Here is a 20,099-nt window from a genome sequence, read left to right as displayed (position 1 = left end):
CATCCATCTCTTCTGGGCTGCACACCAGTGTAAACAGAGAGAACACCAGGGGACTATTGGTCTGGAAAACAAGGCCTCGATGAGTTTCGAAACTCTTTTCCTTTCTCTCCCTTACCCCCCCCCCCCCCCCCCGCCCCGTTTCCTCAGTCCTGACTCGGGGCTCCCAAGTTCCCTCTCTTTTAATTTTAGCCAAGTTCTCTCTAATGTGAACTTGGTGAGGGGGCGGCTGGGTGGCACAGTGGCTGGAGCCCTGGCCCTGGAGTCAGGAGGACATGAGTTCAAATTCAGCCTCGGACTCTTAATACTTGCATAGCTGTGTGAACTTGGACAAATCACTTAACCCCATTGCCTTGGAAAAACCAAAACCAAAAAGGGAAAAAAAGGTGAAGCAGTAGAGATAGCAGCTGCCACAGAGGCAGCCTCTAGACTGCCGCACTGAGCACCTTACACACTTGGCAGCCTTGCTCAGGGCTTGGGAACACAACGTGACTAAACTCCCCGTCGGTGGTCTGTCTGTCTGTCTGTCCCACTAGAACTAGTTCTGCCCCAAAAGGTTGGGGTCTAGCGGGTCAAAAGCCACAAAACACGTCCACATTGCCATCTGCCAATCACACCACTGTGTCTCACACACACGTATGTGAATATGCGTGTGTAAGAGTGCGTGAGTGTGTGTGCGTGTGAGGCGGCGTGGGACGGACAGGGCAGCTGGAGGCTCCTTCTGCAGCTTTCCGCGCCCTTCCTCGGAGCCGGCAGAAGCGGCGCGCCTGGCGCCAGGCCGGCTCGCCTCTCTCGGACCCGGCTGCCCGGTCCCGTCCCGTCCCGTCCCTCCCGGGCCGGCGGGCGGGCATGCGCCTGAAGCCCCGGCCCTCGCTTGCCTCCTCGCCCAGAAGTGCGTCACGGCTCCCCAACTGGAGACGGGGCGCGCTGGGCTGGCCGGGGCTGCGCCCCCTCGGAGGGAAGGGGGGCCCGGGCCCGGGGCGCTCCTGGCGCGGCTTCGCTTCAGCTGCTCAGTCGAAGCAGTTCTTTCCTTTTTCCTCTGCTTTAGAAACCCCGCATCTGCTCCTCCTCCTCCTCTTGCCCCCCCGCCCTTCCTCTCCTCTCGCCCGGCGGCCAGTCGCTGCTTTTTCCTCCCGAGGAAGTGCGGTGCGCGGCTCCCCGGGGCCCCCTTGTCTCGGAGCCCCGGCCGGGCCCGAAGTGAGGAGGGAGGGTCCCGCGCCGGCGGGGGGGCGAGCCCGAGGGGGCTGGGAGGGGAGCGGCTGGCCCCCGGCCCTCCCGCCATGTGACCCGCCCCCCGCGGCGGCCCGCCCTCCCCGCGCCGGCTCCCACTCTCCGCTCGCCCCGCACCATGTCCCGGCGGCTCCGGGGGCGGCGGGGAGAGCCCGGGCTCCTGCTTCGCCTCTTCTGCTGCACCTTCCTGGTGTGCGCCAAGGAGACCGCCGGCCTGGCCGACTTCTCCGGTAAGAGGCGCGCTCCGCCCTGTCATTCTGCGGCCACCTGCCTCCCTCGGAGCCGCAGGTGGGCCGGGGGGGGGCGCGGGGGGGCGCTCCGGGGTCCCTGCAACCCAGAAAGCCTGCCTCTGTTGGCCGGGAAGAGCCCCGGCCCCCTCGCTGCCACGGAGGACAGAAGCGGAGCCGGACCGAGAGCGGCGCCAGCCCGGGGCCGCGGAGACCCATTTTAGGAAGTTCACGGCCGTGGCCCATTACGGGGAGAGTCGGGGAGGGGGCGGGGGCGTCTCTGTCAAGCCCTGCAGCCGGGGTCCGACTCTGTCTCGGGGCAGAGGGGCAGGGCAGGGCAGGGGGCATCATTAGCACCTAAGGGGCAGCAACGGCCGCCGAGGCCGAGCGCTTGGACCGCGGGGCTGGGTCTGGGGGCTTCGGGGGCTGAGCCGCTCCGCCAAAGCGGAGCCAGAAGCGCCCGAGCCTGGCGGAGGGCTGGGTGACAGCCTCGGTCCAGAGCCAAGGCCCGGCGGCGGGGGACAGAACACCCCGGAGGACCTGACTGTGCGCTGGAAGTCTAGGCTTGGAGATCTTATTTACTTGGAGAGAATGTGTCATTGTTAAGTGAGAGAACTCGGGCCGGTGATTCTTCGCTTTGAATATTTAATACCAACTTAATGTTCCCACGTGGCAGTAACCCTGGCTGAGGAAGCCAAGAGATGCCTATTTGGCAAGAAAGCCACGGCCCTCAAAATCAAACAGAAAAGGCAAGATAGCGTCGCTAAATGGCTTGGCAAAGTGTACCGCGTATTTTTTCAAGAATTATTGACTTAAAAAAAAAACCTCTTAGTTGCAAAAAAAAAAAGTTCTGCTCCTGTCGCTGGCTTGAGCTAGGGTAAGCACTTAAGTTTAAAAATACATAGGTGGCAGAGCTAATCAGCCCGCGGTGATGACAGAATTGAAACTGGACAAATCTTTTAGGTAAACTGGGTCTCCATCCTTAGATTGTTCTCATAGATTCCAAGTGAAGATTACTATCTTGGTGGGGTTTTTTTCCATATCATCAAACTAATGGCAGAAAAAAATTATTTTTATAGGAGAGCTATAAAGTTTTGAATCATAATGATTGTCAAATTCACTACAGAAAGTGTATATTGAAGAGAATAGAAAATGAAAATAGAGAATCCATCCTGTCAGAGCCATTACTGGAGTGCTATGATGAGAGTTTTGATAAAGGCAGCCAAAATTTCAAGGGTACAGAAATTGAAATAATGATTTGAAAAGCCTGAGCACTTTAAAAGCCTATTACATTAGTTTTTTTTTATAGCACATTCACTCTTTCAGCAGTGTGGAAAGACTCCAAAGAAGTATGTTGAGAGAGAATAGATTTGTTTCCCTTCTCCCCCAGCTAGCTGAGGTCTTCACAGAAAGTAAGGGACACATTCCATATTTGTCAATAGAGTACAGTGTTTATTCCTTTACAGTGTGTGAAAAAGGTCTGAGTGAATCCAAAGGGGAGCTTGGCCATCAGTTGGAGAAAAGATTGGTTATGTCCCTGGTGAGCTTTAAAAAACAAAGCCTGCCAAACCTGGGGACAGTTGGAGAGTTCAAGATAGGGGGCAGCTTTGTAGAATATGAACTCAGTGATTCCATTAGAAGGTTGGAAGGCAGAGATCTTTCTTCTTTATCCATCCCATCTCTTTCAGCAAAGTTTTCTACTCATTAGGAAACATGCAACCAACATGGAACAGTTTGGAGAGTTACACAGTTTGAGGCAAGGAGCAGAGACTTATACTCCCTAGACAGATACAGCCCCCAAAATACATACAAAAGGAATGGGGGGGGGTTACAGGAGTCCTCAGCCCCTCCAACTGGGCACACACACACACATACACACAGACAGGTTTCCAAGGAATCATTTTTGTGTTGTCTGTCCTATTAGAGTGTGACCTCCTCAAGAGTAGAGACAGTCTATTACCTTCCTTTGAATCCCCAGCACTTACCACAATGTTTAGCATATAGGAGTAAAAGATATTTATTGACTGTCAACATAGTGACTACTCCTATCTGCATTCAATATTATTAGTCTGTTTGTCTATCCTCTTTGAATATAATACATGAGCCCCCCACTGGGGAGTTTGTTATTGTGGTGTCATTTTTCAGTCTTGTCCTATTCTTCATGATCTCATTTGGGATTTTCTTGGTAAAGATACTGGAGTGGTTTGTCATTTCCTTCTCCAGATCATTTTACAGATGAGAAATGGAGGCAAACAAGGGTAAATGACTTGTCCAGGGTCACACAGCTAGAATGGGTTTGAACAAGAGTCTTGACTCCTGACCTGACAATCTATCCACTGGCACCTAGCTGCTCCTAAACTGCTGAGTTTACCTTGGGTAAATGTCAGACAATAGACACAATTAACTCAAAACAAAGCTGTTTACTAAAATGACATACTAAGAACACCAGTTACAGTACAAAGAGTAGACATGAACTCAGACAACAGCAGCAGATATCATAACATTTTAAAATAAGAAACTTTTTCACCAGTAAGCTGCTGGTGATGCCTTCCTCATATTCTCCCCAAGTAACACCAGATATAGAGGCCCTCCTCTGTGCCCCACCCTTTCTTCCCATGGGGAAGTGTCTGGTGTCTCTCAAGATATTTTCCTATGGGTCAGCATCAGTCTTCCCTATATTCCCCAAACCCCTCCTTCTCGGTCAGTTGATTCAGGGGTTAATTTAGTGTTGTTTGCCCAGACCTCATTTCATCTGTTCAACTCCAGTGCTGAAAATGGTACTTAGGGCTCTATATGATGCAAAAAAACTCGTGATTTTTTTTTCATCTAAATCTAAATGATTTTCCCTCTCCATCATATCCCAGCTTTGAGAGTGAAATATATGCTGGTTCAGGGAAGACTGTGACTAAGGCTGAAGCAGATAAACTCTAGCAGCCCAGGCTGGGTGGCAATACTCTCAGCTCTTGTTCCATCCAATGGGACAATTCAGAAATCTTCAGAGAAGCGAAAAAGTTGTGTGTGTTTTACATATACTTCAAGAAGTGGGTGGGAAAACTCATTCCCTAAAACATATAAAGTAGATTTAAATTTTAAAGCAATTCATGTAAAACAACCAGAAAATAAAATGGAAGGGGGAAAATTTGTAGAAACCTCAAGGAATAAGATTAGGCCTGAAATTGTCCTGATCTGTCCTAATCTAATATCTATTCTGATCCAGCCCCTCTCACACAAATCCAATACCCATGTTTTCAGATAAGAATTTGAGTGTTTTTTTGGGGATGGGAAGGTTTTGATTCTGACTGAAGAACTGCAAATTCTGCTTGAACTTCAAAGCTCCAGTCATTCTTCAGGGCAGGACCTCTAGTTTCCTTTTTATAAGCTTGGCAGGGTTTTTAAGTTGCATGCTATAAAGAAACCTTGCAGCCTTCCCCACTGAGAGAGCCCTGTACTAATAACTGGGCCTTTGTGACCTGCTTATACATTTGTTTTGCTAAATAAGGACTACATTAAAAAAAAAAGGAGTCTGAAGAGGGAGGAGGACAGAGGGAACAAGCCCCTCTCCTTTATCTTTTTTCCCCAGAGGTGGAAGAATCACATCAAAAGGCAGCAGCAGAAGGTCAAGAGGTCACAACCAACTTTGTGGAGCATCCAACAAAGCAAGGTTTTTGGAAGGAACTTTCCCTAGTTTTTTTCTTGTTTTTTGTTATTCTTTCTTAAACTGCAATGATTGTCAGCTGAAACATTTTTTTCCTGCTTTTCTTGCTTTGGGTGATTTTAGCATCACATTCTAGCTCCCTGCCTTTTCCCCTTTCTGCCCCTCCCCCGACTCAGTTAATTTATATTTCCCCCCCTTGATTTTTCCACATAGACTCACATGCTGGTAACTATTCCTGAGTTTGGTTTGAGACCCTATGTAAAATCCCACACCCACTTTTCTTCATTAAATATATTATAAAGGTGCTGCCAGAGTTAACTAGAAAACTTTCATCACTCCATTAAAAATGTATCCCAGGGAATCCAAGAGAATTTCAGGTAAAATTGGTACTTCTGTTCTTTAATCCTATACTCAGAGGTATTTGGACTTCATCCATTTTCCTCTTCTCAAACTTATTCTGTCCTTTTGAAAGCATTCCTGATCTGAGAACTGAGCTCAAGAAGTCCAAACTTTTCATTGACTTTTCCCCTAAGACAAGTTAACATCATTTCCAAAAATCCTTTCTGTTGAGAGAGCAGTCCTATGAAGAAGGGTCCTAGTTATAGCATGAGAGAGAAAGATAACCAAGACCCACCCTTTTGGTATCCCTTTTAAACTTTTCACTCCTTAAGGCTGAGATTGAGACAGCATCTCCAGCTTGGAATTCCTAAAATAAGCACATAAAGAAGGGAAGCAGTTGATGACTTAAATTACCATTCTCCTTTGGAGGGAGCAGACTTCTTCCTTTTCCTTATGTTCCTCTCCTCATCCCTTTCCTTTTCCCTCTGGCTTTACTGAAGCTCTAAGTAGTTAGTGAGATTGTGGTTGCTCTGGGAGGAGAGTTTTTCCAGATTCTCTTTTCCCTTCCTCAAACAGAGTGTAATTTCTGTGCCCCCCCTTAACTGAATGCAGATAAATTATAGTAAAGATGGTCCTCAATCTTCACTCTTCTCTCCAGGTAGTTGCCAGATCTTGTCAATTTAACATCCACAACATCTCTCATAGCTGTCCACTTCTCTCCAGTCACATGGACACCACTTACACTTCAGGCTCTCATCTTCTCTTCCCCTGGACTATTCAGTATCCTTTCTATCTCTCAGCTTCATATGTCTTCCCTCTCCAGCATAACATGGCTATCTTCCACACACATGTGAAAATGATATTCCTAAAACAGGGATTTGACTATGACACTCATGTTCTCATTAAACTAGAGACATCTTATTTATTCTAAGATTAAAAACAATCTCTTTGGCCATTTAAAGTTCTTCAAATCTGTGCTCTAAGCTATTGTTCCAATCATATTATATATTACCCTTTTTTACATAGATGTAGCTAAATGATGCAGTGGATCATGTCCTAGCCCTGAATCCAAATGTGGCCTTAGGTATTTACTAGCAAGGTGACCATGAGCAAATAATTTTATTTGCCTCAGTTTCCTCAACTGTCAAATTAGTGCAGTGGATAGAGCACTGGCATTGGAGTCAGAAGGACTGGAGTTCAAATCTAGCCTCAGACACTAGCTAAGGGCAAGGCATTTATATCTGATTGCTTCACTTCCAGGACCATCTCCAGTTGTCCTGGTTTATAGCTGGCCTCTGAACCTAGATGATTGGAGGGGAAAGTTAGGCTGGTGACTTAGCCCAGCTCCCCTCACACAAATCCAATTCATGTGCTTGTCATGGCATCACCTCCCTGATGTCATGGTCTTCTTGGAGAAGGAAGGACAAACATCACATCATCAAAATGGGAATAACGACTTTACTTGCTTTCTTTCTGGGGTTGTTATGAGATGGAAGTGAAATAATATGTATTTATTTGTATATGTTTTTGCATATGTTTAGGTATACTTATCCTTTAGAATTTAAGTTCCTTGAAGACAGAAACTGATTCATTAGTCTCTATATCACCACTGCTTAGAACAGGGCACAATACAAAATAGGTTTCTTGACTGATTCAATTTTGCCCTAGTTCATTCAGTATAGTAGACAGGGGACAGTATGATTATTGAGGCTCTCATTTTGCAGAAAAGGTTCCTTCTAACTCAAAGAAAAGTTTCTAGGTGGTAGTACTGTTGTTTTTTTTTTTTCAGGGCCAAGCAAAGGATACTTAATGTAGCAGGAGCTGATTGGGAAATCCCAGATCAATTAGATCTAGTCATCTGACTGATAAAATTAAGTGTCAAATTTTGATTTTGAGTACATTGGCTGCATATGAAAGGACAATAGATTTGCCCCAAGGTGCATTTTATGCACCCTTCCATTGATTTTGGGCAAACTGCTCAGACTGGGAGTTTTAAATTAGTGAAACTGATCCTATTGAAGACAATGAGTTCTTAGGATCTCTTCTAAAAGTATCAGCAAGAGAATAGGGAGGAGATTTTTTTTTTTTGCTTCCCTCATAAGCAGGAGCATCTTGCAATCTTGTTCTTGAATTTTCTTGAACACTGGATTTAGGCACTTGTTTCCCAGAGACATACACTTCTGTTATATTTGAGCCTGGAAATTATATTAATTTCCAAATAAATAGTTATACTCGTTCAATAAAGAAACTATATACAAAATTCTCAAAAGTTGTCATTTGTCTTTGTAGATGTAAAACTTGCCCCAATCAAAAAAGAATTAGAAAATATATTTAAGCGATAAGAAAATGGAAATAGGAGTGGGGGATGGAGAAATTACCTTTTGTTCTTAGAGTTCAAAAATGATACCAAGTGAGTTCCTAGAGCATGTAATACTTTTCCAACAGGTAGTGGGGGGGGGCTGAGATCCCCCCCCCCACACACACACACACTGTTCTAAGAATACAAATTATCCTGGGTGAAAATTCCCAGTAGTGTAGAATTCTTTTTGGCTGCTGGACTACTCTTGTGGTTCATCTTATGTCTAGATTATTGCACTGAACTTCAGACACTTGCCACTTATTAGCTGTGTGATCTTGGGCAAGTCACTTAATCCTGATTGCCTTGAATCCGAGACCATCCCCAGTCATTCTGATTCTAATCTGGCCCCTGGGCTCAGATGACTCTAGAGGAGAAAATGAGGCTGGTGACTTAGCTCAGCATCCCTTTAACTCAAAATCCAATTCATGTGTTTGTCATGACTTCACCTCCCCTGATGTCATGGTCTTAAGGACAAACATCATCATCACATCATCAATATTCCAGCAACCTGAGTTTGACTATCTCAAGTCTCTCCCCTCCAAATCATTCTCCATTCAACCCCCAAAGTGATTTTCTTAAAGCACAGTTCCCACCAAGACCCTTCCCTACTCAATAAACTCCAGTGGCTCCCTATTGCTTACAGGATCCTAGGACCCTCCTATATTTCCAGTCTTTTTTTAAAATTTTTTTTTTAATTTTATAATTTTCCCCCCAATCTCACTTCCCTTCCCCACCCCCCACAGAAGGCAGTCTGATAGTCTTTACATTGTTTCTATACATTGATCAAAATTGAATGTGTTGAGAGAGAAATTGTGTCCTTAAGGAAAAAATAAAATAAAAGAGATGGCAATATTATGTAGTACATAATAATAACTTTTTTGTTTCAAATTGAAGGTAATAGTCTTTGGTCTTTGTTTAAATTCCACAATTCTTTCTTTGGATACAGATGATATTCTTCATTGCAAATACCCTAAAATTGTTCCCTGATTGTTGCACTGATGAAATGAGCAAGTCCATTAAGGTTGATCATTGCCCCCATGTTGTTGTTAGGGTGTACAGTGTTCTTCTGGTTCTGCTCATCTTGCTCAGCATCAGTTCATGCAAATACTTCCAGGTTTCTCTGAGTTCCCATCCCTCCTGGTTTCTAATAGAACAATGGTGTTCCATTACACACATATACCACAATTTGTTCAGCCATTCCCCAATTGATGAACATTCATTCAATTTCTTTGCCACCACAAACAGGGCTACTATGCATATTTTGTACAAATGATGTTTTTACCCTTTTTCATGATCTCTTCAGGATATTTCCAGTTTTTTGGCACCTTACTTTCCCCTATGTAGACTCATAGACACAGGGATGCTGGTCATTTTTGCACAAACAAGATGGGCTGTCACCCTTCTCATCTTTGCCTGCTAACTCTCATGACTTCCTTGAAGTCCCAGCTAATATTCCATTTCTACAGGAAGCTTTTCCCAACCCTTTTCCCTTCTAGTATCTTCCCTCTCAATTATTTCCTATTAATCCTATATAAATTTTATTTGTACATATCTATTTGCTTGTTGTTTCCTCCATTAAATTGTGAGCTCTTGGTGAAGGGTTTGTCTTCTTTTTGTAGCCCTAGTTCTTAATTTAGTCCTTTCACCTAGTAGGAGTTTAATGTTTATTGACTATTTGACTATTTCCCCCTTTCACTTTCTAGTTAAGCCTCCCTGGAGGCAGGAGTATTCTACTTTGAGTACTTTTTGAGTCCCACATTAGCCCCTTCCTACCTGAGACTAGTTGTATTGCTTTATTGAATTTAGCTTGGCCAGTTAGTCACAATTTCCTTGGTGCTGGCTAAACTGAATTCTGACTAAGCACAAAAAACTAGAACTTTTATCTAAGGATCAAGTGGAATGTCTTCTCAGTTGCTCTGTCTGTCTGTCTCTCTGTCTCTCTTCTTTCTCTCTTTCTCTCTCTGTCTCTCTCTTTCTCTCTCTGTCTCTCTCTGTCTCTTTCTGTCTCTCTCTGTCTCTCTCTGTCTCTCTCTGTCTCTCTCTCTCTCTCTCTCTCTCTCTCTCTCTCTCTCTCTCTCTCTCTCTCCCTTCCTCCCTTTCCCTCCCTCTCTTGACAAACTTAGATTTTAGAAAGCAATATCCTTGGGCAGCTAGGTAGTACAGTGTATAGAGAACCGACCCTGGAGTCAGGAGTACCTGAGTTCAAATCTGGCCTCAGACACTTAATAATTACCTGGCTGTGTGACCTTGGGCAAACCACTTAACCTCATTTGCCTTGCAAAAAAAAAAAAAAGAAACCTAACAAAAAAAATGAAAGCAATATCCTTGAATTCCCCTCTCATATTGAGTATAAACATATCTTTTATTGTTTCATGCTTCTACTACAAGATGCCATTGTATGGGAAGGTATGAGAAATCTTCCCTTCTTTGCTGCTTTGAACTCTATATAGATAGAGCACCAGCCCCAGAGGCAGAAGGACCTGAGTTCAAGTCCAGACTCAAACATTTAATACTTACTTGGCTGTGTGACCTTGGGTAAGTCACTTAACCCCATAGCCTAACAAAAAACAAACTGTCTTTTTCTTTAATTTGCCTGTCTACATGAGTGGGTGTATAAAAAGCCTCATGACCGTTCTTGGGACTATTTCATTGTTTCTGTCAGTCCCCAGTAGAGTTTTCTGATCCTTTAAGATACAAAAGGACTGCTAAAATCAAACACCCTTAATTTCCTCAAGTGGGTCAGATCTCTTGCTCAGACTCACCCTTCCTATTACAAGCATAGCCAGGACACTATCTCTTCTATATTTTAGCCTGAACAAGTCTGCTGATGTTCTCAACATTTCGAGATGTTACCAATGATCTCTTAATTTCCAGCTCTAATGGATTCTTAATTCTCATCCTTTTTTACTTTTCTTCAGCATTTGATATTATTAATCACTCTCTTGTCCTATACTGATTCCTTACTGATTCTGATTCTCCTGACAACTCCTTCACCATTTTCTATTGCATATTCATTATTCATTTCATGATGATGATGATAATGTTTGGCCTTCATTTTCAAAGACCTTGACATCCAGGAAGTGATGCCATGACAAGCACATGAACTGGTTTTGAATGGGGAGGTGATGTGCTGAGTTACCAGCCCCACATTCTCTTCCAGAGCCATCTGTCTGGGTCCAGTGGTCAAATATGAGTGAACACAACTGGAGATTGTCCTGGATGCAAGGCAATCAGAGTTAAGTGACTTGTCCAAGTCTAGTAAGTATTAAGTGTCTAAGGCTGGATTCAAACTCTGGTTTTCCTGACACTGTGGCCTGTTTTCTATCCACTGCACCACATAGCTGCTCTTTCCAGAATCTTCTTTTTTTTCCTCTGTTGTCACTCATATGATGTCTCATTTAGATCTGATTAGGTCCATTACTCTCAAATTTGTATATTTTGCTCTAGTCTCTCTCCTGAGCTCAAACCTATTAGAAACTTCCCATGGATGTTTCAAACCAAATGCGTTATAGTTTTCCTAGAACAGAACTCATCTTTTCCCTAAAACTCATTTTGTTACAGACTTTCCTATTATTGCTTAGGATACCACTATCCTTTCAGTCAGCCAGGCGCTCAGCTTTGGTATCATCCTTGACTCCTTACTTTTATCCAACACACATACCAACCAGTTACCAACCAGTTGTTCTTTGTCCACATCTCTTGCATCCATCCTTCCTCACCACTCATACAGTTGCCCCCATCTTTCAAGTCCTCATCATGATTTGGTTGGACTACTTCAGTTGTTTTCTATTTGGTTTCCCTACTTCAAGCTTCTCCAACATTACCTCCACACAGTTGTCAAAGGGATTTACTCCAAGGTTAGGTCTTCTACCCTAAATATGCCTTTTCTCTCAATCTACCACATTTCCCTATGTATAACACACCCTTTTTCAAAAAATTTGGGGTCTGAAAACTGGGAGTGCCTTATACAGTGGTTGTAGATTTTTTTACTTGCATTTCCTGCTTTGTTGTCTTTGCACTCATTGTTTTGCATTCGTTACTGGTATATTAGGTTACATTTTGCCATGTTCTGCCCAGAAAAGGCTCAGAAAAGATTTTCTTACAGTGCTGAATTCAAGTTAAAAGTGATCCAGTTTGCAAAAGTGAATGGAAATCCTGCTGCTGAAGGTAAGCTTGGTCCTCCTCTACTGAGAAAACAATATGAGACTGGCTACGGGAAGAAGAAAACTTACTGAAAATACTACAGCAGAAGGCAGCCATGAAAGGCAAGTCAACAAAATATCTTGATTTAGAGAGGAATTGAAAAGATGGATTGAAGAGCAAAAGGCCATTGGAATTCCTGTGTTCACAAAGATGGTTCAGCAGGAGGCAAGAAGAATTGCTGATGAAAAGGAAGTTACTGATTTCAAAGGAGGACACAATTAGTGCATCAGGTTCATAAAACTGAATGAACTATAAACATGCCTCCACGCACTAGACTTGCCCAAAAGATGCCTGAAAGCTACAAGTAGAAGGTCCATGAATTTCATGATGAAAATACTTGAGTGTAATAACTTTATGTAATACATTTTTTTTCAGATTTTGGGCTCCTAAATTAAGGTACATATTATACATGGGGAAATATGGTAACTATTTCTGTTGCTAGTACCACCAGCTTTCTAGGCTTTTATATATCTTCCAAAATAATCTTCCTAAAACCACATTCCCATGTTCAAAAACTTGCAGTGGTTTTGAACATCTTGTTCCATGTTGTTTCCAGAAATAATACAGAATTTTCTGGCTTTAACCTATCTTTCCAACCTTAATTCACATTACTTTATTTTATAAACTCTATTTTCCAGTCAAGCTGAACTAGTATTTTTTAAATAGTATTTTGAATTTTTAAATAATTAACAAGAATTTATTTTCCTATTCTCTTTCACTCAACCCTCATTGGAAAAAAGAAAAAAAATAATAAATATGTATAGCCAAACAAAAACAAATCTTCACATTGATTATTTCCAATATATCATTCAGTATCTTGAATCTCTTATTGCTTTCACAAGGTGGGTAGAATGATTTATCAATAGTCTTCCAGAATCTTGCCTTGTCATTTCACTGATCAGAGTTCTTAAGTCTTTCTGTTGTTCGTCTTCATAATGTTATTGTTCTACAAATTATTCTGCTGGTCTTCTTTACTTCATTCCTCATCAGTTCATAGAAGTATTCCCAGGTTTCTATGAAGTCATACCTATTGTCATTTCTTATGGCACAATAGAATTCTATTATATTCACCATTTCCTAATTTATGGATAATTCTTTGCCACTATTAAAATGGCTGCTGCAAAATTTTTTCTTTTCTATCTTTTTTTTTTTGCTTTTCTTTAATCTCTTTGGAGTATGGGTCAAGTAATGGTTTTTTTATTTTATTAGGGCAAAATATTTTTAATTTAATATAGTCAAAATCATTCATTTTGCAGTTTATAATGTACTCTTTTTCTTGTTTGTACATACATTTGTCCCCTTTCCATAGATCTGATAGAATATTTCTCGGTCTATTAATTTATCTATGATGTCTCCCTTTATGTCTAAATCCTGTACCCATTTTCACCTAATTTTGGCGTAGGGTGTGAGATGTGGGTTTATGCCTAGTTTTATGATACTATTTTCCAGTTTCTCAACAATTTTTGTCAAATAGTGAGTTTTTAATCTCATAAACTGATGTCTTTGGGATTGTCAAACAGTAGATTACTATAGTCATTTACTTTCGAACCTATCCTAATCCACTGATCTTTCACTCTTATTTCTCATCTAGTACCAGGCAGTTTTGATGACTGCTGCCTTATAGTATAGTTTTAGAGAGCTGGGTCATTTTCATTTACATTTTTTCATCAGTTTCCTTGCTATTCTTGATCTTTTGTTGCTCAAGATGAATTTCGTTACTATTTTTTTCTAGTTCAGTAAGTTAATTATTTGATAGTTTGATTGGTATGGAACTGAATAAGTAATTTAATTTGGGTAGAATTTTATTTTTATTTTATTAGCTCAACCTAACCATGAACATTTTTCCAGTTATTTAGATCTGACTTTATTTGGGTGAGAAGTGCTTTATAATTGTGTTCATACAGTTTCTGAGTTTGTCTTGGGAGGTAGATTCCCAAGTATTTAATGTTGTCCTCAGTTATTTCATTTATTTATTTATTTTAGGTTTTTGCAAGGCAAACGGGGTTAAGTGGCTTGCCCAAGGCCACATGGCTAGGTAATTATTAAGTGTCTGAGGCCAGATTTGAACCCAGGTACTCCTGACTCCAGGACTGGTGCTCTATCCACTGTGCCACCTAGCCACCCTTCTAATTAGTTTTTGGTTTATCTTCTGGTGACCCTTTATTACATGTAATTTTTATTATATCATTGTCTGAGACGTGTATGCATTTATTATTTCTGCCTCTCTGCATTTGATTATAAGATTTTTGTGCTCTTGTACATGGTTAATTTTGGTAAAAGTGCCATGTCCTACTGAGAAAAAGGTATATTCTTTTCTATCCCCATTAAATTTTCTATAGAGGTCTATCTTATCTAAATTTTCTAAGATTTCATTCACCCTCTTAACTTCCTTCTTGTTTATTTTGTGGTTAGATTTATCTAGATCTGGGAGAGGGAGATTGAGGTTCCTCATTATTAAAGTTTTGCTGTCTGTCTTTGTCTCCTTGTAATTTTCCTCTAGGAATTTGGATGCTATGCCACTAGGTACATACATGTTTAATTATGATATAGCTCCATTACCTTTGGTGCCTTTTAAGATGTAATTTCCTTCCTTATCTCTTTTAATGATATCTATTTTTGCTTTTGCTTAATCTGAGCTCAGGATCGCTACCCCCCGATTTTTTTTTTTTTTTGGTGTGGCTTACACCAAATAAAAGTTTTATTACACTGGAAACAATCTTATGTATAGAGGGGTGGATCCCAATGGACCAGTCTTTACAGTATATTCCTTTTGCTTTGTCCTCTGACTTTGAAGATCTGCTGTGATATTGGACAATGCATATTAACTGATGTTTATGTGTAATTGTTTATGTGGTAGAAGGCTAAGGGGAAGAGGGAGAGAAGGCAGGAGAACTTCAAATGAGTAGTTAGGTGATGGTCCAAGGAAGGAGAGATGAATATGCCTCTTGATTTAAAATGCAGACTCTTCAGGCAAACATTGTGTTTTAGTAATTTAGTTCAGGTTCTCCTGATAAATACCAAGGTCTAGGATTGGCCCTAGAAATGCTTCAGCTGAAGTATAATATATTTTGTTCTATTCTTTTACCTTTACCCTGTGTGTATCCCTCAGCTTCGGATGTGTTTCTTGTAAATAACATATTGTAGGATTCTGGTTTTTAATTCATTCCGCTATCTGCTTCTGTTTTATGAATCAGTTCATCCCATTCACAATTACAGTTAAGATTATTAATTCTGTATTTCCCTCCATGCTATCTTTCCCTATCTATATTTTCCCTCATTCCTTTCCTCTTATTCTTCCTCACCAAAGGTTTACTCCCTTTCCCTTTTAACTTTTCTTTTAAAATTTAACTTTCAGTTTATTTACACTTTTATCTTTACCTTACATTTTCTCAGTCCCTTCTCCCTTCTCCCCAACTCTACCCCCCACCCTGTAGAGTAGGATAGATTTTTAAACCTAAGTGGGGATGAATGGTATTCCTTCTCTGGGCCAAATCTATTGAATAGAATTTGCTCAGTGTTCACACCCTCCCTTCTTTCCCTTTATGCCTCTTTACCTGGTGTATCTCTCAAGTACTATTAATTATCATCAATTATACCTTGATTAATTGATTGCTTGATAAGCTCAGATATTATCAAAATATCATTACAGATTGATTGATTGCTTGATTGTTTGATGAGCAGCATTGCCTCAAAGTCACCAAGTACTCTCCCCTCTTTTGTCTCATTAGAAGTACACTTTTCAAGAGTCTTGAATTACATCAAATTATAATCATTTTTTAACCTTACTCCCTTTTCAAGGACCTTCAAAATACACAAACCTCATGAGCCAAAGTATCATTGAAAGACAAATCATTTCACCAAATATTTGTTCCCCTCTCATCAAGCATATTTTCTCCCACATTCCCCCCCCCCCCCAATTTAGGGTACTTAATCCTTTGCTAAGTAAAGTATGGATTAAGTCCAACCCTGATTTAATTAACTGTAAGAATTTCAAAGGACTCTGAGTACTGGGAACTCTGAATATCTCACTTAATAACTTAATAATTGATTATAATTTATAAGAGACATTGACTCAGGATTGCCCAGCTTATGATGTCTTCATCAGAGAAAGTGTTAAGCTTTGTGAGCAGGTCAAAGGATACTGAGACACTTGAGTTTAGAGTAAACAACTGATTTTTTCATCAGGGTTTTTTGTCTCAAACATAGTGATGTCATCATGGACCTCTTTAATGGAGAGACTAGATCCAACCATATCTCTATCTTCTAAGTCCAATTTCTTCAATTACCATATTTCTTCATGTGTATGATGCACCTTAATTTTGAGACATGAAATTTGAAAAAAAGTATTAAAGTTATTGTACTCATTTTATTCATCATAAAATTCATACAACTCCTTATCATTGTCAAAACTCCCATCCATTAGCTTGCCCTCATCTGATGATGAATCACTGTCTTCATACATTGCCTCATCCTCAGTTCCATCTATGATATTTGAAATACCACATTTTTTAAATGACTTGACATCATTCTCAATCCTGATATTATATCAGGATCTTTTCACCCAGATACAAATTTCTCCTATAGTTGGTTTCTTTACTATTCCTCCTGATGTCAGATTGTCTCCAGAAGACTTCATCCATTGGTTCATTTGTCTCTCATGGCAACTTTGAAGGGTTTGTTAATGCTGACATCAAGTGGTTGGAGCTGGGATGTCAAGCCTCCAGGGATGACAGCAAATTTTGTTTTTGCTCTGCAACAGTCTTTGTATTTGTTGCTATATATGCCCTGAACTGATCAAGGACCAATAGGGCAGGTTTGTATAAGAACCCACCTGGTCTTATGCTCCAAACTTTCTCGAACCAGATCTTCATCCCATCCTGATCCATCCAACCCTTATCATGAATGTAGATTCCTCAAGGAATGTCTTCTTTTAGCATTGTTTTGCATTTGAAAATCAACATAGTAGGCAGCTTGGTTCCTTCAGCACAAGCTAAAACAATTGTATAATGGCTCTTTTCATGTCCACTTGTCTTCACAATTACAGTTTTCACACCCTTCTTATCAACAGTTCTGTTACTTGGGACATCAAATTGAAGGGGGACTTTGTCCATATTTGCAATCTGTCCCAATTCAAACTGATGTATCTTCTGACATTGAATGACAAAATGAAATTCAAGGATCTTCTGCTCATAGTTTTCAGGCATATTTTGGACAAGTCTGGTGTATGGATGCATACTTATAGTGCATTCGGTTTCATGAACCTGAAGCACCATTTGTATCCTCCTTTAAAATCAGTCACTTCTTTTTCATCAGCAATTCTTCCTGCCTCTTGTTGAACCATCTTTGTGGACACAGGAATTCCAATGGCCCTTTGCTCTTCAATCCATCTTTTCAATTCCTCTCTAAATCAAGATAGTTTGTTGACTTGCCTTTCATGGCTGTCTTCTGCTGTAGTATTTTCAGTAAGTGTTCTTCCTGTAGCCAGTCTCATATTGTTTTCTCGGTGGAGGAGGACCAAACTTACCTTCAGCAGCAGGATTTCCATTCACTTTTGCAAACTGAATCACTTTTAACTTGAATTCAGCACTGTATGAAAATCTTTTCTGAGCCATTTCTGGACAAAACATGGCAAAATGTTTTCGCAAAGACAAGAAGTTTGGAAAAAGTGGGAAATGCAAGTAAAAAATCTACAACCACTGTATAAAACCTTCCCAGTTTTTAGATCCCAAATTTTTCGAAAGAGTGTGCCTCCTATACATGGGGAAATATGGTATATTCAATCCTTTAATTATTCTAAGAGAAGTATATTTCTCAAGAGTTATATGTGTCATATCTTCCCTTTTAGGGTTACATATAATTTAATGGTCTTGACTACTATTTGTTTTATTTTGTTTTGTTTTTCCTTCCCCTTTTAATTTACCCTTTTATGCTTCTCTTGAGTCATGTATTTAGTGATTGAATTCTCTATTCATTTCTCGTCTTTTTGTCAGGAAATTTTGGAAGTCCTTTATTTCATTTAACATCTGTCTTTTCCTCTGACAGTATATGCTGCATTTTGCAGGGTACTAAATTCTTGGTTGTAATCCCAGGACCCAGATGTATGGTACTCCAGGTCCTGCAGTCTTTCAGTGTTGAGGTTGATGGGGCCTGTATGAATCTGATTGTGTTTTCTTTGCATTTATTTATTTGTTTGTTTGTTTGTTTATTTATACATCTATCTATCTATCTATCTATCTATCTATCTATCTATCTATCTATCTATCTATTCATTCATTCATTTGTTGGCTTGCTTTTATTTTTTATGTTTTTGCAAGGCAATGGGGTTAAGTGGTTTGCCCAAGGCCACACAGCTAGGTAATTATTAAGTGTCTGAGGCCACATTTGAACTCAGGTACTCCTGAATCCAGGGCTGGTGCTCTATCCACTGTGCTACCTAGTGCCACATTTTCCTTTTTATTTAAATTTTTTTTGCTGCTTACAGTATTTTCTCCTTTATTTGAGAGTTCTGGAATTTGGCTAAACAGCCCTTGGAGTTTTAATCCTGGGGTCTCTTTCTGGAGGGGTTCTGTATATTCTTTCAATGGCTATATTGTCTTCTTTTTCTAGTCAATTTGGACAGTTTTCCCTGATAATTTTCTGCATGATGTTTTGCAGGTTCTTTTTTTTAAGTGGGTTTTCCAGTAGTCTGGTGATTCCTTAATTATCTCTCCTGGATCTATTTTCCAGATTGTTTATTTTTCTACAGGGTCCTTTACATTTTCTTCAGTTTTTTCAGACTTTTTATTTTGTTTGATGGAATCTTGTAATTTCTATTTGTTCAATTCTAATTTTTAGGGTTTTATTTTCTTCAATTAGATTTTGTGTTTCCTTTTCCAGTTGGTTAATTTTACTTTTAATGGAGTTGATTTCTTTGGTCAATTTTTTCATAATTTTCTTGCATGACTCTCATTTCTTTTTTCCATATTTCTTGTTCCTCTCTTCTTTGGTTTTTAAATTCCTTTTTAAGCTCTTGTATGAGCTTTTGGATTTTGAATCAATTTCATAGATTCTTTTGAGACTTCCCCTGTGAGTGATTTTTCACTGGTTTCTTTTTTAGACATGGCATTGTCATAATCTTTATCTGCAAAGTAGTTTTCTATAGTGAGCACTCCTTTAGCTTTTTTGCTCATTGTTGTTGTTTTAACTCTGCTCCTGAGGTATGGGGAGTATAGATCCAAGCTTTTCATGCAGGGGCTGGGGTCTGATCCCTAACTTGTAGTTGTTGTCTATGCAGTCTAGGTCTTGCCTTTGCAGAGGTTTATTTCCTACTTTTTGTCTAGGTTTTGCCTATGCAGTGGTTTGTTCCCAGCCCAATCCTGTACTTTACCCGTGTTCCCAGGGTTCATACTTAGGGATTGGGACCTTCCGTGCTAGCTTGCTATCTAGCTGCCCATACCTATGCTGTTGTCAAGCTGTTATCAAGCTGTTGTCAAGTTGTCGAGACCTGGACTGCACTGTGGCTAAAAGCCTTCCACTGGCTTTCCCAGCTCTCCTACCTCTTGGATTTTACTTCCCCTTTCCCCAAGACTTTCACTGAAGATCCTCCAAGATGTCTTCCATGGAAAATTTCTTTGGATCTTCTCTTTTTCTTGGTGGGACCTGTAGCTTTAATGTCATTGCAATGGTTTCATTTATCTTTGGTACAGGAAAGCTCTGGGACCATGTTGGCTTCACACCACCATCTTGGCTCCACCCCGGAAGTCCATAATTGTCCATAATTTAGTCCATAATTTAACTGGTGACAAAACCAGGGACAATAGATAAAGGACAAAATATAAACATTACTCAAATGTTGATGTGGGGCTTAAATAAAAGATTCTTTGAAGGCTCTCTGTCTATGTCTTAATCCAGGTGTGTGTGAGTGGTGTGTCTGTGTGTGTGTGTGTGTGTGTGTGTGTGTGTGTGTACAGAGAGAGAGAGAGAGAGAGAGAGAGAGAGAGAGAGAGAGAGAGAGAAACTCTATGAAGATGTTAATACATCCAGGGATTGGATCATTACATTTCTGAGGAATCTCTTGCTAATTTCTCGCTTTCACTACTTTGAGTTTTTT

General features: G+C 40.6%; 1 protein-coding gene across 3 annotated transcripts in view; it reads left to right on the top strand.

Moving 5' to 3' along the window:
- Positions 1–1,207: 1,207 nt before the first annotated feature.
- Positions 1,208–20,099, top strand: part of EVA1C (eva-1 homolog C) — a 102,189-nt gene continuing 83,297 nt past the window's right edge. Inside the window, exon 1 of one of the 3 annotated variants that reach the window (XM_074214113.1) lies at positions 1,208–1,457. In XM_074214113.1, coding sequence (XP_074070214.1) covers positions 1,346–1,457 — 112 coding nt within the window. In that variant the 5' untranslated portion in view covers positions 1,208–1,345. The remainder of the gene's footprint in view (positions 1,458–20,099) is intronic. The other 2 variants (XM_074214111.1, XM_074214112.1) reach the window with 2 other exon arrangements.

Source organism: Macrotis lagotis, chromosome 1 (genome assembly GCF_037893015.1).
Source record: "Macrotis lagotis isolate mMagLag1 chromosome 1, bilby.v1.9.chrom.fasta, whole genome shotgun sequence".
In the NCBI taxonomy this organism is placed as follows: Eukaryota; Metazoa; Chordata; class Mammalia; order Peramelemorphia; family Peramelidae; genus Macrotis; species Macrotis lagotis.
The sequence above is the reverse complement of the archived record's forward strand: the minus strand, read 5'-3'. Positions and strand labels throughout refer to the sequence as shown.